Source organism: Ammospiza caudacuta, chromosome 19, assembly GCF_027887145.1.
Source record: "Ammospiza caudacuta isolate bAmmCau1 chromosome 19, bAmmCau1.pri, whole genome shotgun sequence".
Lineage (NCBI taxonomy): Eukaryota > Metazoa > Chordata > Aves > Passeriformes > Passerellidae > Ammospiza > Ammospiza caudacuta.
Window position 1 is genome coordinate 10,001,472 of NC_080611.1, and position 18,732 is coordinate 10,020,203.

Genomic DNA, 18,732 nt, shown 5'->3' on the forward strand with positions numbered 1-18,732 from the left:
CATTTCAGTAAATTAAAGTATAATATTCTACAATCCTCTTTGTGTAATAGTACCCACTAATGTAGCACAGTTTTAATAAAACATATTTATTTTCTAATTGCTCTTAATCTTCAAACTGTTTTTGAGCTATTGCTGCTGTGTAAATATTGAATTTGATCATTTGGTAACCCAAATACAGGAGCAAGACATTAGGCTGATTTATTTAATCACTGAGCCCAAAACCCCAAATCACAAAATGCAGCCAGCAATATTAAAGACCATTAACAACCTGTCACAGACTGTCACCATGAAAACAGTCTCAGTAAAATTAAATGGTCTCACACACAAATGTGTGTTCTCATTTCTGAACTTCAGGTGAACAACCCCAAAGAGCCATCTTGTAAAAAAAATAAATAATCAAGAGCACTTTTAAGAGCCAAACCATTCATTATGGACACAGCAGAGCCACTCATGAGTGTCACCTCTCAATCAAGAATAACTTCCATTAATATCCTACATCACAAATGAGCACTAAGCTCAAACCAGATTTGGGTTGTTTTCCTTGTGGTTTTAGGACTGACCAAAGTAAACCAGAAATTATTTTCTGATTTTAAAAGGTAGGTATACAGTTCATATCCACAAATCACTGCTTGTAGGTATGTACTCAGACAACGAGGAATTCAGCAGATATTCTTTAACTGTCCAGACTTTGCTGAAATTGTGGCCCCTTTGGGCCCAACAGGGGTTTTGCCACCAGCAATCTGCAGCCAGATGAGGGGTGAAGACATCGAGACATCACCCATGCAGGGCTGACCTGGGTTTCAGCCTCTCTGCAGCTCAAGCACTTCAAATACACAACTGCCAAACTCCAAAAGCCTGCTTTAGCTGTTAGCTACATTTACAGAGCAAATGCCCCACTGCAAAGCTTCAAAAAATCAGGAACTTTCAGAAAAGCAAATGTATGAAGAACAATGTTGGTTTCTCGCTCTTGCCTCACCAGTTTCATTGGTAAGGTCTGTATCAGCTAAACAAGAGATACTCAACACTCCTAACTTAATTACACTTCTAACTTTAGCATTTTTCTTCTGCACCTAAATATAAATTATGTGAAATGTATTAAAATGGAAGTTTTAAAAAATTCTTCGCAATTCTTCAACATTTCCCCATACTTATATTTAAAACTGAGAGAACTTTTTAATATCTGAAATTTCCCAAGACCCCTTGTGGCTCCTGCCCATATATTGTTCACTGACCTCCTGGCTGGCATATTGAAACAATTCAGAAGCCCATTAAAAGCTAGCAGGAAAATTCTTCTGGTGCATTCTATCAGAGGAGATAATAGCCCACAATCTAGAGCATGAATATGTGATAAGAAACAAAACAAAGCCATTCAGACAAAGAACACTTGGAATGCATTGTTCCCATAAGCAGATGTTAAATTACTTCACTGTATAGTGGGATTTATAAAACCAAAGAAATGTTATTTTTATGTGAACAAACGAGATCAGTTTATTATTTCAGCAGGGTGACACAAAGATCCTGCACATGTGTCTCACCAGGCAGGCAGATGTGTGGGGAGAAAAACTGGTTGTGGACCAAAAATGCCACAGAAGCACTGACAGAGGAGGATGGAATGGGAGTGTCCAGACTCCCAGACTAGCTCAAACATGAAAATAAAATAAAAACCCAGTAAGCCAGCTGGTTCAAGATTAAATTGTCATTTAACTGGAGCTACAGATCTTTGTGTGCAGTGAGACAAGGACCAGAGACAGCTCAAAAGATACACTTTGAGATAAGATAGGTACTAAGAAAGCTCAGAGAAAGCTTCAGCCTTTCTGGGAACTGTTAATGTCAAATACATCCAACATAAAGCAAAGAAAATAAAATGCTGATTCATGGCTGGGTGAACGCCTCAGGGTTGTCACATTCTGAGGATTTTGTTCTTGGTCACACACTCAAGCTTACTGCTCTTACCAAAAACAGATATTTCAGTCCATAAATGTTCACTTCACAACTGTTAAAACCCACTTGGACTCAATTATCTGTGGTGAAGAACCCACTGATCCTGTCTGTAATCCACTCTCATGGGTGTAACAAGATAAATCTGTGTAAAGCAGGGTCTGAAAAGTCAATGTACTCACATCAGTGTCAGGCCCCTTGTCAGCCCCAGGACAGGAGAAGGTAACGAACTCATGGCACCTCTTGTGAACCACAAAACAGCAAACTGGCAAAAAAAAAAGGGGAAACAACAGTTAGAGTGGTTGGTGGTGGTGTTCCTTTTTTTATTTTGTAACAAATATAAAATAAAACCTAAATATTTCACCTGTGAGTCAAGGAAAGCAAGCAGAGTCCCATGTAAAATAAAGACACAAGACACCAAGCAAACACTGTGATTAAAGAGGAGATAAGCATTCACATTTAAAAGCCAAGAGACTCCACACAATGATAAATCTTTAATGCTGGAGACAGCCCACAGTGCTCAAATACAGCGTGGGATGAGCAGTTCCACAAAGCCACATTTCCTGAATCTCAATCCTGCTCTGTCACAGAACTGTCAATGTGCACCCAGGAGGGATGTGAGGGATGTGAAGCTGGAATGAAACCCATCCTTGGGTGTGGGATTTGCTCCCCTGCATGCCTGGGGAAGGGCTGTACAAAAATCCAAATCTTTCCCAGTTTAATTACTTCTGTGAGGGACCAGAGCTCTCTGTGAGTGAGGCTGTTCTGGAGAACAAAGTGTTCTCATAGCACAGAATGGCAGGAGATAATGGGGAAAGAAAATTAGCTCCTGATTGCAATGTGAAGCCCATTTAAAATTTATGAATGATCTCAAAGAACTTTTTCTTTCTGAGATAAAAAAGTTCCAGACATGGGATGGAGGTCATAGGTTGTCACACAGGTCACTCCAAACCACAGCAAAGGAACAATTTCCTTGAGGGTCCTTACTTTAAGAGTCAGAATTCCAGCTTTCACTCCCACTATGGGCTCTTTCACAATATTAAACTTAGTTTAGATATTTTGAAATTGGTCCACATTTCAACAAAACAGATAATCAAGATCTGAGATTGAAAAAAGCTTGTAATAAACACCATGCCATCAAGCAGTGAGTCAGGAGACTATAATGAAATGATTTAAAAGTAATTCACAGCTTGTTTATAGGTAATGCATTCTCTGTATACTTGAAATTTTGCATTTCCAACACATAAAACCACACTATTCTCCAAATCTCAAGAATAAAATAGAGTTAAATTGCTTTACAACAGCAAACATTAAATTTCCTCAACTTCACAGGAAAACAAATTATCTAAATTGTTCTAAAGAGCTCATTGCATGAGGCAACTTTAACCCTTCTCTTTCCAATTTCAAACAGCCATGAATTTATTTAATAAACAGATAAAAAAGGGAGCTGTGCCCAGGTGCACCTGCAGGCCACTGCAGACACAGATCCCATTAATGCCAGCCTGGCCTCATCCCCACCCTGCCTTTAAATTCTTATCATCCTCCTCTCCCTCCCAGCTATTTTTCATCAGTATCCCATGCAGAAATTGATTCCAACTGTTCTATTTCCGACGTGGCATATGTTCATTCTTTGGGCAAAGGGAATAAAGTGGGTTTTGCTCCACTGAGTCCAGATTAGCTCTGCTGACTCCACTTGAGCCACAGTGGCTGCTGCCCACTTGGTTGTCTAGTTTGTTAATCAACCTAAATCCCAGTGAATCCTGCAATTATCATTTTGATGGTTTGTTTTCTACCAACTGAAAGATCACTAAGTGGCAATTACCACTAATATTACTTGCAGCTGAGTCTTATTTTACTTTCAGATTATATTTTTGGTTCCAGATCTCCCAGTCTTGAGGACAATAGACTGATTTGTGTTTTCAGTAACAAACCACATGCAAAAAATTTTTAAAATTTTAAATCTTGGTATATCCTTCAGAAAATAAAGAAGTTAACTAATTATTTTTGTAAAAGTTGCAAAGTATAATATGATGATCTGAGACATAATATGGGAATATCTGGAAATTTGTAGAAAAGAAATTTGTTTCACCAATGCCTGCCATTCCAATTTGGAAAACTGCACATCTGGGCATCTGCTTTGGGCAGAATTTCTGAAACACCACAGCCACGTCCTATGTCTGAGCTGACAGCTCCTCAGAGCTCAGTGTGAAGGAATTCATCCAACCAGAGACAATGCTGACCTTGTTTTTAATATGATTTAAGCATCGAGATAAAGACATGGGAAGAGGAGTGCCACTGTTTGCTCCAGCCCGTGAACTTTAGCTGTGAACTTCCCTGGAAACAATGCTCATCCTCACACTGCCATGGAAAGGGCAATTCAGCTGCCAGAGAAAGCAAACCACAGAGGATTTGTCCTTTTGGGCTTGGGCTACACCTCAAAACCGTGTGATAATACTTTGATTATCAGTGTTGGTCACTGAAATCTCAAAACTGAGTTTGTGTTCAGCCTAATAAGAGCCTTTGATAGGAGCTGATGTGGGCAACTCAAGATGGGCAGCCTTGATTCTTTCTCCTTTATTTCCCATTTGTAATAGGTGACTTCTCTCCAGAGAGCCTGGCTCCTCAACAGGTGATCTAAAAGCATCAGACCTCTCTCACCTTTTGGGAATTCTCAAAAGAGAACCAAACAGTTCCACACAGAAATAAACATTGCAACAAGCAACTTTCATGGAATCATAAATCCAAAGGGAAAAGAACAAGTGTCAACTGAAATCCATCTGACAACCATCATTTCTGTACATATAATTTAACATCTCAATTTTCAAGTTGAAATCCAGCCATTGGACTGTATTTTAGCATTTTTTAAGTGTTTTCTTTATTTCATGGAGCAACACAGATCTGGAGAACTCATGTAAGAATTTCCTTAGTTCAGCTAAGTGCAACCAGAGTGTCATCTGCCTAAAATAACGTGCCATTTTTTTTTTAGGAATAGAGATGAAAAATAACCTCTCACTTGTTACTTGTTGAGGATGTTAAGAGCTTCACGTCACTTTCTGCAGCTGTTATGAAGCCACATTATGTTCAGCACCGTCATGTTATGAAAGTTGTACTACGCTGCTTTGCAGAGGCTGCCAGGAAATTTGTTCCTTTCCACTTTACCACGAGCTGAAGGGAGCTGGCACACATTATGCAGAGCAGCTCGAGAGCAAAGTGGCATCTCAAGGCTGACAGCTTAAATTAAAAAGAAAATTATTGAGGTATTTTCATGTTTTGACAGCGTGATTTTGATCTGTGGTGTATATACAGAATCTGGCTGGGAGCTTCCATCCTTCCAGCTCCGGACTTGCTGGAGCCAAAGGTTCCCTGCAGCCCAGGGAGGGGAGCAGGGAGGGATGCAGAGAACAAAACAGGCCTTGTGCTGCAAAACCAGCCTAACTGCTCCTCTCTGCTGGCACCTGGCATCTCCCTGGCTGCTCCCTGCCCTCCCAGAGAGCAGAAAATGCCAACTGGGCAGCACAAAACCAAGGAGGAACCCAGGAAGGAGCACTCAGTGCATTCTCAGAGCAAACAAGCTGAAGATGCTCAACGGAGCTTGTGGGATTTATGGTACATAATGGAGGGCAATTCATTCTACCCAACACTGCTCTGTCCAAGCATAGCACTGAGAAAAACTAGTTATCAATAATACATATATGTATAAAAATAGATATATACACTGTCATCACTTGGAGTTACAAGGCTCCACTGTAAATTTCCAGCTTTATTCCAAATTATGTGGAGTGAAAAGATTATTCTGATATATGGTCTGGCTGAAGAGTTCTCTGCTAAAAAATACTGCCGCTAATGGCTTGCATATATGACACAGATGGATGGGACCAAAGTGAAGTACTGCAATCATAAATAACAGAAACAGAAGCAATCTTCTCTATTAGCTGATCTAGAAAGAAGAAAAGCCATTGCAGAGCCCACACATCACTCAGCCATATGTCTGAAGAGCTCCACAATCACAAGCATTCCAAAGAACAAGGGGTAAAAAATATCGAGATAAAAGTCACATGCTTTACAACTGAGAACTATTAGAAAAGGTCAAGAGATTTATTTTTTTTTTAAATCACTTGTAAACTCCCACTTTTGGAAGAAAAAGAATAGAGTAGGTGAGCCTTTCCACTAGCTATAAATAGCTCTACTACACCACAGTATTTATTTATTCAGTTAAACAAATTCGGCTGCAAACCTAAAGGGTGGAGAGAATGTATTTGCCAGAGTCCAACTGAACTGCCAGCTACCATCTACAGAGAAATCAGTGATCTTTTTTCAAGTCATCTTTGACTCTTGTTTGTAATCATACCATTATTAAGGTTGGAAAAGAGCTCCAGGACCATCAAGTCCAGCCTTGGAACAAATACCACTATGCCCACTGACCAGTGGTCAAGTCTGATGTCCCAACTCAAATGGATAACATTTAACCAGTGTAAAAATCACATTTTTTCCTGTCTAAACCAACCCCAAAGCTGTGGCTGCACTGCCATGGCATTACTGGGCGCCTCACAACAACAGGCTAATTAATTTGTTTCCAGGTTTCAAGTATTGATTATTCCACATTGTTCCAGCAAGGTAGAAAAATCATAAAGAAAGGCTTTATGAGATCAAGGCTGCTCTCCTAAAATCAGTGGCTGGCCTTGTCAAGCTGGCACTTTGCAAGTTCCCATCTGAAAGCAATCCTGGTGTGGGCAGTTCATTAATATGACAATCTATTCCTGGGTGAAAAACAACCAGCACCTGTATAAACTGTTTTTGCACTGTTAGATGGAAAAATAAAAATTTTCTCTCACAAACAACTTTTCCTGTACACATCAGGGGTTTGAGTGACCAATCAATACAGGGTAACAACTTGTTACTAACCAATAACGTAACTGGCAAGAAAGCTGCTGACCAACTGGAGTCACAGACAAGGTCTGTAAACTGGATAAAAATCAGTTATGTGAATAAAGAATGGGCTTTTTCCACCATGAAGAAAATGGAGTTCAGCATGATTTATTCCCATAGCAGATGAAGCAGCACTGGAGGTCTCGTAGGCAGCAAGAGGGAAATAATTCTGTGTTGGGTTCCTGATTTGGGGCTTTTAACAACTGATCCTGAACTGGGCCAAGGAGCCCCCGCAGAAGTTCAGTAAGAACAAAACCCTCTCTGGTTACTCCCAGAGGGCTCTGGAGCACTTGAGAGTCTCTGCAGGAGCCTGGAGCAGGGAGTTGCTGTTTCACACACTTTGCATTCTCACTGAGACCACAGGATTTCCCCGGGGCCCATGGCTGTGGCTGGGCTGGGCTTTCTGCACAGCACCAAGCAATGAATGAATGAATGAATGAATGAATGTGGCACATGGCATGTGTTAGATCACCCTAAGATTAAATATAGCAATTACAATAAACAGAAATAGGGTAGTGCTTCAAAATAGACAAATCAATTAAACTACATTTGTTGTTTAAGTAAGTACTGTTTAAGTAAGTTTACTAGGAATAGATAAACAAGAAGAGCAGCAATTAAGATACAGGATGTAGCAATATTTGTCTTTCTCCTCTTCTGAACATATTATAACTCGTAAAAATATAATAAAAATCCCTTTTGCATTAAATCTAAACAAGGCTGTAGAGTATAAAGCAAACACAAGTCACAAGCAGCCCTACCTTTGACTGCTACTGACACACTGAATCCACTGAGAATTTCTGAAAACTAAATTACCCTAACTTTTCCAACATATATAATTTATAATACACCAGTGTGCTTTTGTGCCAGTGTTTCACCCCATCTAGAAAGAAGTGCAGTCCCAGGAGAGTAGCCAGGCTAACACTTACAACTGCTTTATGCAATCTTTCCACTTGGCATTTCCCACTCCTTTCTGACTAAACCAGCCTGGAGCTCAGCAGGACACAGTCTGTTCCAAGCTAAGCCAGGGAATAAGGAAAACAACGTCTCTGCCCATCACCTTAACCTGTTCCTAAGCTTCTTAAAGCTCTTTTGTGAGCCCACAAGGTGACACAGCACCTGCACAGCACTAATCTGTGTAGTGCCACATATTCCCTGGCTCATGGGCTACCTTCATTTTTGTTGTGGTTTCTGCAAAACTCAAGCTACCTTCTCAAAAACCTACCCTGGGGGCAAGGCACATGAAATCAATACTGATACATGAAATACATGAAATCAATATTGATAAATTAGGGCTGATTCCTATTTCTAAAGCTCCATGTCTACCTGCCAATAATTGCTCTGCCTAATCTCAGGTTCATACCTCTGACCTTGCTGCAGATTTTCTGCCTGGTCAAGTTCAATTATGACTAAAAAAACCCCAGATGGAGGACAGAAATTAGACCACTGTAAACTCTGCTGCTTAATTTCCTTTTTTCTATTTTTAAATTTGAGAGAAAGTAATAGTTAAATGCAACAATATCTTATTTGTGTGAAAGGATTATAGAGATAGTCTGGACAGTCTTAACTACTCAGGTCATTAACTCCTTTGCACTAAGTAGAAAACAGATGGATGTCTCTGGTAAGCTGGCTTTGCCAGCTCCACAACAGTGTGCAAATACAGGCTGTGTGCCTGGCAGGGAATGCAAATGCATTTACACTTACCCAAACAACTCTGGCAGACCTGGCAGTGCCGTGGGATAAATGATAAATATATACCTGCATGTTTTAAATCAGAAATGTATACCTAACACGCTTTAGAAACAGTTTGGATTTAGTAAAGTACCTCATATAACATGTTCAGATCTGTCTGAATACTATACTCAGATATACATTATACCAGATTTGTCATTTCTGCCTTTCATACAGGAAAAAGAAGGTACATGATATAATTTATTCTGCCAAAACTGCAGCACAATATTTGCAAAACTCAGGAAGAGTTTCAAAATATTAGAGGATTTAATGTAATATAAAATATTCAGCACTGTTTCAATGTTCTTGTTAATGATATACTTTCTGAGACAGAGACCACTGTTTCTATGTAAAGCCCTTGCTAAAATTTCACAAAACCATTAATCTCCTACCTTTGAGGTGTCCCATTTTCTAAATGAATAATAACCCAGAAACCATCTATCAAAACCTGTGCTGAAATAGCTATTTTGAGAACTTGTACCAACAAAAAAGGTGACCCACAATCACAGACTTTTTCTCTCACTTCTGCAGTTTGAATTCACTTCAGTTGCAGAAGCTGCTGCTGTTCAAGTGTTTTCTGCAGCCACAAAGCCCCTCTGGGTGCTGCTCTCATCTGCTCTGGGGCAGAGCACAGGCACAGCAGTGAGGAACAGCACAGCTCTTCCAATTACAGAGCCAGCACAATAGGAGAGCCCAGCACTGCTTCCTGTGAACGCTGAGCACTTGTTCTTCAGATTTTTCAGCTATTTCAGCAGTGACCCCAATTGCAGAAATGGGATGTCTTAAACAGAGCAGCGCCTTCAGTATGAGGCATCATCAACACAAAACCCAAGGGCTGGGAGGGGCAGCAGGAGGAAGAGGCACAGGCTGTACATATTTTAAGGCTGTATAAGATGATGGGATGCAAGCTGAAACCAACTCCCCAGAATGCAGCTGCTTGTTCTGTAATACAGCTGGAATTCCAGACACCGACAGCAAGCGAAGAGCTTTATGAAAATCACAGTGGCAGCCTCTACAAGAGAATCTTCCACAGCCACATTGTGCAGCATGAAAAATGAGGTGCTCAGTGAGTAAATCATCTCTGGAACCAAGAGCAAGTGCAATGGCTTTGCCCTGACAAGAGCAGCCAGTGTGCCAGGATGCCTTCTCCCAGTTCGGCCCAGGAGCAGAACCTGGCCCAGGAGCTGCCCAGAGCTGCTCCCTGCTGCCAGCCAAGCTGAAAACAGCTCTGATCATCAGGGGAATGCATGAGCACAAGCTTCTGAAACACTTATGTGGCTCCTTAATCTTTCACCTGATGTTAAATCACCCCACGGTCAACTGAATGTGGGCCACGCTCCCAAGGAATGGCTGAGCCCCCTCACAGCTCCAAGCATGGAAAACTGATGGAATAAGGAAAGCTGTGAGGTTCTACCATGAACCCTTTAGTAGTAACCTTATAGCTTCTTGTTCCCAGCATCCCATCCCCACCTTACTTCACAATTTAATGATACTGAGCTGTAAACCAAAGCATTTCCTGCAAGTACAGTTTGTAAGGACAAATGGCTGAGCCCCCTCACAGCTCCAGATGTGGAAAACTGCTGGAATAAGGGAAGCACACTCATACAGTGAGGTTCTACCATCAACCCTTTAGTAGCAAGCATATAGCTGCTGTTCCCAGCATCTTACTTCACAATTTAATGATACCGAGCTGTAAACCAAAGCATTTCCTGCAAGTACAATTTGTAAGGACACAATACTGTAAGGGAAATGCCAGAGCTGAATGCCAAGAGCTGAACATTAAAGTATTTTAGAATATTTTGATTTTATGCTTTTAGTTGTGTTTGAGAAACCCTATAACATGCTAACAAAATTAATGAACCTCCCTTGCCAGCAAACACAAGCCACACACTGATTTCATTATTGCCAAATGATGTTTATTTTTCTTCAGGACGGCAAGAAGTGAGGCCAGGATGACACTGAACAAGCTGTTTGAAATGCCAACAGAGCCATACCCTAAGCACTGAACCACAAGAATGAAACTTCCTGAAATACCTGTTGGGACACAATCCTGACTGGAGATTGGATGGGGAGAGCTGAGAGGCTTCAAGGTGAGAGGTGATCAGCAGATGACCTCAGATGTGAGGTGATCCACTGGAAGGTGCACAGGAGGGGGTGGGATGATGTCAGAAGGTGTCACACAGCACAAACTTGTGTTAATCCATGGAAATGAGCCTCTCCTCTCCTCTCCTCTCCTCTCCTCTCCTCTCCTCTCCTCTCCTCTCCTCTCCTCTCCTCTCCTCTCCTCTCCTCTCCTCTCCTCTCCTCTCCTCTCCTCTCCTCTCCTCTCCTCTCCTCTCCTCTCCTCTCCTCTCCTCTCCTCTCCAGGTTTTTGGATGACTACAGCCTCACACAGAGCCAGCAGCCTCCTGCCATCCCTGCCCTGAGGCCTCCCCACGTTCCATTCCAAGAAAACAAAAACGCACATTTATTTTGGTTTGTTTTGCCAGTAACTATTCCCTGCCTGTCTAAACCCACCAAAAGTGTGTCTTGAATAGAGAAAAGCATTTTAAACCAGAAAAGTTTGAAAGACACAGCTGAAATTTTCAAAGGATATGGAGGAAAAAGATCAAGTTCAGCTCCTTTTGCACATAAAGTTTACTAATAAAACCAACTGATAATTCCTCGTTACTAATAAAAACCAGATAATAATTCCTTTAGACACTTTTCTCAAAGAATTCAAGCTAGTTTTTTAAATCCTATCCACCCATTCTGTTTCAGCAGTAGTATTATACCAAGAAATTGAAGAGATTTTGTTAATTAAAGATTTTTCCAGTTCCTGTTTCTCTTCATTATTTCCATGTTACCCAACAGATGCCCAATATTTGTTGCAAGTCTCATCCAATTACATACATCTTATTAAAGGGTCATCTGCTAGAAACTTCAGTATGGCTTTCCTGCTCTCATCAGTCACTGCAAACATTTCACCTCAAAAAACTGCAACTTCTCAGGAAGAAAAACAACATCCACAAAAAATGTGAACTCCACATTTGACTAATTAATGTCAGAAATTTGTTGCCAATGTAAGACAACACATGAGACAAAACACACATTGGGAAACAAATTAGAGAATTAAGGATATTCACCCTCAGATTTCTTTTCCACAGTATGTTTGGTGGGTATATTATTTCCTCATAACAAGCAGAATAATTTTGTAGGTTTGGAAGTTATCAAAATTACATGGGTGACTAAAAGGCATAAGTTACGGTAATTCATTCCAGGAGCAAAAGTGGTATTTGTAAGAAGTACCTGTGGGCTCAGAGGTTGGCAGTACATAAATAACAAAACATGAAACCATGGAAACATGTCATTTAATTATGAACAAATGATTTATGTTTGCTGTAAACCATTTAATGAAAAAAAAATTCAAAACAAAGAAGGAGCTGAGATGAGAGGTTTCCAGCAAGAAAACCCCATGGCAACAGTCAGTGGAATTTTTCACCAGGTAGAATCACGGAACCATGGACTGGTTTGGGTTGGAAGGGACTTTAAAATCATCCTGTCCCACCCCAGCCATGGCAGGGACACCTCCCACTGTCCCAGGCTGCTCCAAGCCCCGTCCTTGGGCCCTGCCAGGGATCCAGGGGCAGCCACAGCTGCTCTGGGCTCCTGTGCCAGGGCCTGCCCACCCTCACAGGGAAGGATTTTTCCTTATTTCTACTCTAAATCTTCTATCAGTTTAAAGCACTGCCTCTTGTCCAGTCACTACAGACTCTTGTGAACACACCCTTTAAATTCTCTGTAACTTTTAAAGGTCCATTTTGAGCATGAACTGAGAACATGTGAGCAAACAGTGCCCATCATGAGCCCAGCACAGCCCCCCTGAGCCCAGCCTGGCTCAGTGCTGGCCCAGCTCAGCTCTTTGCATACTGAACACTCCCTTTATATCCCCTGTAACTTTTACAGGTACATTTTGAGCATGAACTGAGAACATGTGAGCAGTCAGCGCCCATCATGAACCCAGCAGCAGGCTTGCCTTCACAGCCCTCCTGAGCCCAGCCTGGCCCCTTGTCCAGTCACTACAGACTCTTGTAAACACTCCCTTTAAATTCTCTGTAACTTTTAAAGGTCCATTTTGAGCATGAACTGAGAACATGTGAGCAAACAGTGCCCATCATGAGCCCAGCACAGCCCCCCTGAGCCCAGCCTGGCTCAGTGCTGGCCCAGCTCAGCTCTCTGCACTCCTGGGGCAGCACATCCTTGGCAGGCAGAGCTGACACAGCCATCATTTCCTCAGTCACTGTTAAGTAACCACTTTACTGTGACATATGGCACATTGCTGTCACAACCAGTGGCCCTGCCTGCTTGTTTCTATGTCCAAACACTTATGCAGTGCATTTTTTTTGGCAATGTTAGGTTTTAGCTGGAGCAGTTCCCCAGGTTAGCTCAACACACAGCACATGGAAGCACAGACAGCACAGAAACAGAACTGCAGGACCACCAGAGCAGATGAAATTTATACCAGGGAAAGTATCCATGTGACAAAAACCCACATCAGTGTTGAAATTCAATCCTTGTGGCATGATTAGGTCAAAGAACTGAGATGATTTCTTCACTGTGTCCATGTGGCTGACAAAGATTTCAAAGCATTTTTAAGCAGAGACAACACTCATAGAACCTGATCATTATCTCAAAATGCTCCACAAAATTTAGTCTATGTTTGAGCTCTTGATTCTTAGAAACAATCATGGTTATTCTTGTTACTAAGTCATATAAAACCCTGACTGTGAAAATTGTGTAAGAGCATTTTCCACTGCATGCTCATGACATATTTGTGCAGTCTTTCCTGGCTCACTGGAGCAGCAATATAAACAGCATTTCTTAGTTTCTGTCACATAGACTGAGTAGTATTCTCATTATATGGAAAGGTAAACACTATTCCCTCTCCCATGTATTTACTAAAAGCAATATATTAGCACAAATGAAAAACGAGGCACGAATGGCAGTAATAAATTAGCTGACATTCATCCCAGAATATTGCTTCCAACAGGCCAAGAATTTTCAAGCAGCAGTAAGGGCCTGGAATTCAGCATGCCATGACTCAAACCAAAATAAAAAAAATATAAGAAAGATGAGATTTCAACTCATTCCCACTCAGTACAGAACATGCATTAAGGGCCTGCAGAGCAAAAGTGAAGCAAATCAATTTCTGTCATTACTGTCTTTGCAGAGTGGTTTTATTCAAGGCTTTACTGCCTGGCACTGGCACTTCAGAAGTCAGGTCATAAAGGCATAAAAGCAACTGAAAAAAATTAAAGCAGTTTGTGATTGAACATCAAATCTATAACTTGGTAAGGAAATCAAGAGCCAAAGTTTGAGCTCAGGTTGACAGTTTTTAGAAGCACCAACTGCTAAGAGTTAAAATAAGAAATCCTTCTATTTTTCATAGGGGTTTTAAAATATAACAACTTTATTAATAAAAAAGAAACCACTGAAGCCACTTGCTTTTGAACTTTAAAGTTTGTCTGACCTGAATAATAACTATTTCCCCTAACCAGCTGTGTCCCTTCTTACTTACACTGCAACAAAGCAAGGCATTTTTTTACAATATGAATTTAACATAATTAGACACTACAGCTTACCAAAGTCTCCATAATACACTTGTGGGTGCCTGAAATGTCATATTATTCCAGAAATAATAAAAGTACTAGTGGATGTATCCATTTTAAGTGATAAATCATTCCTAGAGGTGTCATACAAATAAATCATCTTGCTAGATCTGAGGATAAGTTAAAAAGGGCATATTTTATTTTTTTGCAGAAAGAATTAAACACACATGAGAAGTGTATAACTTTCTGCTGAACTGCAGCACTCTGCTAGAATTCAGTGAGCCAGGGGAAAAAAGGGCAAGAAAACCCCAACCAACAGAAGCCAGGCACTTATTACTGAAGGGGTACTGGGGACAGCTAAAGGTGATACAGAGACTCTATTATTAGAAGGCATGAAAAGACACTTTATTATTAGAAATTTACAGTTCTTATAAAAATAATGGTGAACCTAAGACTTGCTTGGTATTTAGGAATTTTCTCTCACACTATTGGTGAACTATGAATAGTACACTCTAGAGAACTATATCTACAAACAATGGTTACAGAAAGAGAGATAATAATTGTTTGAATTTTATCATCAAAGTTTCTTACAGCTTTTACAGAGCTTCCCAGGATTTTCCTGGGAGAACCATGTTTCTGTCTGTAATTACTGCAGGCACTTGTGGCACACAGCCCCAGGTGACACCTGGCAGCAGCCAGTGACTGGCACAGAGCACAGGGACAGGGACAGGGCCCTGCACAGCCCAGGGGCTGCTGCCAGCCCGGTGCCAATGGCCAAACCCCTCTGCAGGCAAGGACAGCACCACAAACATGATAAAACACAAATAATGGTGGCAAAGGACATGTGTCAGCAGGGCTGGGGAGTGCTCTCAGGAGCCCTCTGGGAAATGACACAGAGACCAGAATTAAAGCACTGCAGGGGGACAAGGTTCCTTTGTTGGGCTCGAAAGACAATGGGAAAGGAAGAAAACTGAAAGCAGGACAAAACCTCCAGGTTTACGATGCAGGGAGCCTGGGCAAGTCACCCCACTGCAGCAGCTTCCTCAGAGCTCCTTTCTATGTTTTCATACTTCTTGCTTCCCAAATCACAGAATTTAATGCTGAATGTTGAATTCAATATTCAGTGTTGAATGTCCAAGTTCTAACAGAACAGTGCCTCTGCTTGGCAATGTTTCTCCTCAGACCTCAGTCTGGAAACAAGGATCATTCCACAACTAGTCTGCAGCAGAATTAAAAAGCCACTTTTCCCCTTGTTAGATCTGAATTTAAGTCCTTATAATTAATAGCTTGAGTAATACCCTTTTATATAATGCAGCTCATTCATTACATCTCACCCACACTTAAATGCTGTTTCATATTTCTGATGGTGAATATTCCATTATTTCAGCCAAAAATAGTTTTTATTTTCAATCACTTTATGCCTTGTAATGCTGCACACTGCAGGGTGCTTAAATCCTTCACAAATGGGAGTAAAATAATTCAGTAAAACTGTATGAAAGCAAGTGATTTACAGAAAACTGCATGTTCTCCCCATAAACAATGTGACACTGTTAGAGATGCAGATGGAAAATAACAAATTCCAGGAGGCTCCAAGTGGCATGCAAACAGATGAATTCTGCATGAGTTATGCTGAAGGGATATAATAAATGTACAAGTAATTTCAGGCTCCAGAGTTTGGACAAGTGCATCCCACCCAGAACAGTGTCACACATCAACAAATTCCTAGAGAAGAGATCAAACTTCCATTAATACCTGGATGCACTGTGGGTTTTCAGTGTAGCTGGAACTTGGCTTTAAAGCTGTCATGACTAACTTGCAAATATGTAATTCCTTAAATCAGTGGAGAATGGGGCTTCAAAAGGGACTGAACTGTCTTAGGCAAATGGCCAGGAAGAGGCAGAGAATGTGAGAGGTCACAAAAGACTTCAGCCAGACTCTTTCCATAGAAAGCTTCTTTAGAAAACCAATTTCTTCACCAGCACGAGTGAAAACAAGCCTTCAAATTGAAGGGCAAAGCTACAACACCCAAAGCCCACAGTTGCAGTGCAGCAAGAATTCTCCTGTGACAGAGACTGACTGTGCTTGACAGGCAGAAAACAACAAAAAAACATGCTAAAAACAAACTGAAAACAAGCTCAGCCTGTCAAACCCTGCTGAAGAAAGGAGGGTTAGGCTGCTTCACATGGGCACAAAGCAGCAGCTCTGCTGAAGGAAACCTTTCCAGCTGCTCACCCTGCCCTGGACCAGACCCTTGTTTCTGCAGGCACTCCTGGATGAGTGGGTACAAATGCATTTTCTCACCCAAGCATTCCCTCCTGGGCACTCAGCACTGCTTTTATGCTGATGCAGCAAAATATTCCAAGGATTGGAGAGCAGGAAATCAGCCAGGGAAGTGCCTGAAGTGCAGCTCCAGGACAGGGCCAGGCTCCTGCCAGTTTGGAGCAGCCGCGTTTGCAAGGACACCAGAGCCTCCACCAAAGGCTCAGCACCTTCACGGCAGAAATCACAGAGGAAAATGGGGTTTTGCCCCATTTCCCCAGCAATCTGCTTGCCCTTTATTTTAACATTATCCACCCCTAGAGCCAAAGGTTGGACTCTGCATTCACTGTTTGATGTTAAATTCTCAGCTGCCTGAGTTAGGGTGGATGCGGCTGGTGAGGATTTCTACAGCTGGAAGCCCAACGGATGCATTTCTTCTGAAACTCACTGACTCGCTAAAACTCATTAAAAACAGATTTATGAAAGTGACTCAGGATTTGGAACAAACTGAAGATGAGTAACAAAACACAATGAACAGAAAGAATGGGTTCCTATTATTTTTAAATCGTGCGGCTCTGACAGCTCGCACCGACCCTGCTGAGGACAGAGCCAGCTCCTTCCTTTCCCTGCCTTCCGATTTCCCTCCTTCTCTGCACTTCCTTAAGGTTCAACTGCAGAATTAAAAGGGTTTTTTAACATTTTTGTCTTGGGACATAGCTCTGCTAAGCAACAGCTGACACTACAACTAACAATAGTAATGCCAGGTATTGCTGTAATCAGGAATTCATGGTTCATTTCCCTGCTGCATAATGGAACCTCATTCCCATTTCTGCAAAACAGAGTTTTTAAAACAATTTAAACTATTTCAGTTATGTTAAGCTTCTGTAAAAAAGCCACAAAAAATATGAACTTTCCTTTGAAACTACTGCTGCGTGGTGTAAATTGGTATTTCATATATTTATTTATTTTGTTTGTAGGGACAACAAAAGATTGCATTTGTCTTAAAAATACAAAAGAGGCTTTTTTTCCTTGTTTGGGTTTTACAACCATTCACAGAGACATTAACACAGTAAGTCTATTAACAAGTGCAAGGGGTATCACAAGTTCAGTTGTGGTAATTAGTCATATTTCAGCTTTAAATGACTATCTGCTCCAAAGAAAAAGATTATGGTTTTTCTTCTTGCTCTATTACCCAACTGGCATTTAAGTCAATCTGCTGAAAGTATCTGCTTCAATGGAAGCTCAAAATAACCCATTAAAGGAATATGAAAATCGCTGAGCTTTTTGGGATTTTTTAATACTTTAATCTAATAAGAACATTTTACACGACTAAGAAATTCTGGCTGAATCTGTTATTCAGCTCTCCTTTAGCTCTGCCATTAATTTCATTTTTGCTGCCATGAATAGGACAATAAAAAAAGAAAAAAAATCCCTATTTTACTGGTAAGATAAGAAATGTCAAGTTCTTGTACAGGTTGCATGAAACAAAGCTTCATCCCAAGACATATTCCTGATGTCTAGTACAGTAAGGAAAGCCTTTCCACAGAACATGGAATCAAAGAATCATTGAAAGGTTTGGGTTGGGTGGGATATTAAAAATCATCTCATCCCACCCCAGCCATGGCAGGGACACTTCCACTGTCCCAGGGTGCTCCAACCTTGTCCAGCCTGGCCTTGGGCATTGCCAGAGATCCAGGAGCAGCCAGAACTGCTCTGGGCACCTGTGCCAGGGCCCCGGCACCCTTCAAGAGTTTCCTCCTAATAATCTGAGTCTAAAGCTGGCACATACACAACTGCTCTATTTCAGATGGGATCCAGCACTTCAGGGCCTTCAGGGTTGCCCCCTGCATGAAAATGCTTCATCAAAAAGTTCCCATTCCCCAAATCCTGCCAGGAAAGATGACCTTCCACCTCTGCTGTTAAAGCTGCACCAGGAAATTAATTCTGTGCTGCTGTTAACAGATTTGATAAATAGATATAAATGAATATAAGGAATATGGAAGGATATTGATTAGCAAGTGGTCTCCTGCCACCAGCTGGGTGTCCATTGCCAGCTGGGTTCTGCTCCCTTGCAAGAGTCAGTGAATCACCAAACCTTACAGAGAGGGGGAAAGGAGGCTGCTGTGGGTTAGTGACAAACTGTGAGTTCACCAGACTCACCACTAAAAAACCTAAAAAGAACCAGACCTACACCTTCAAAAAAACCCATGCGGATCAAAACACTGGCTCTTTACACTTGTAAATAAATCATTTGATGTAAAACAAATAGAAACAAAAAGAAATAACATAAGTA

The 18,732-nt window shown here is 41.2% G+C and overlaps 1 protein-coding gene across 2 annotated transcripts in view; it reads right to left on the reverse strand.

Annotated features, from left to right (window-relative positions):
- The window catches only part of PRKCA (protein kinase C alpha), a 142,682-nt gene that overhangs the window by 80,576 nt on the left and 43,374 nt on the right, over positions 1-18,732 (reverse strand). For both annotated transcript variants that reach the window (XM_058817288.1, XM_058817287.1), the window contains exon 3: positions 2,121-2,203. In XM_058817288.1, coding sequence (XP_058673271.1) covers positions 2,121-2,203 — 83 coding nt within the window. The remainder of the gene's footprint in view (positions 1-2,120; positions 2,204-18,732) is intronic.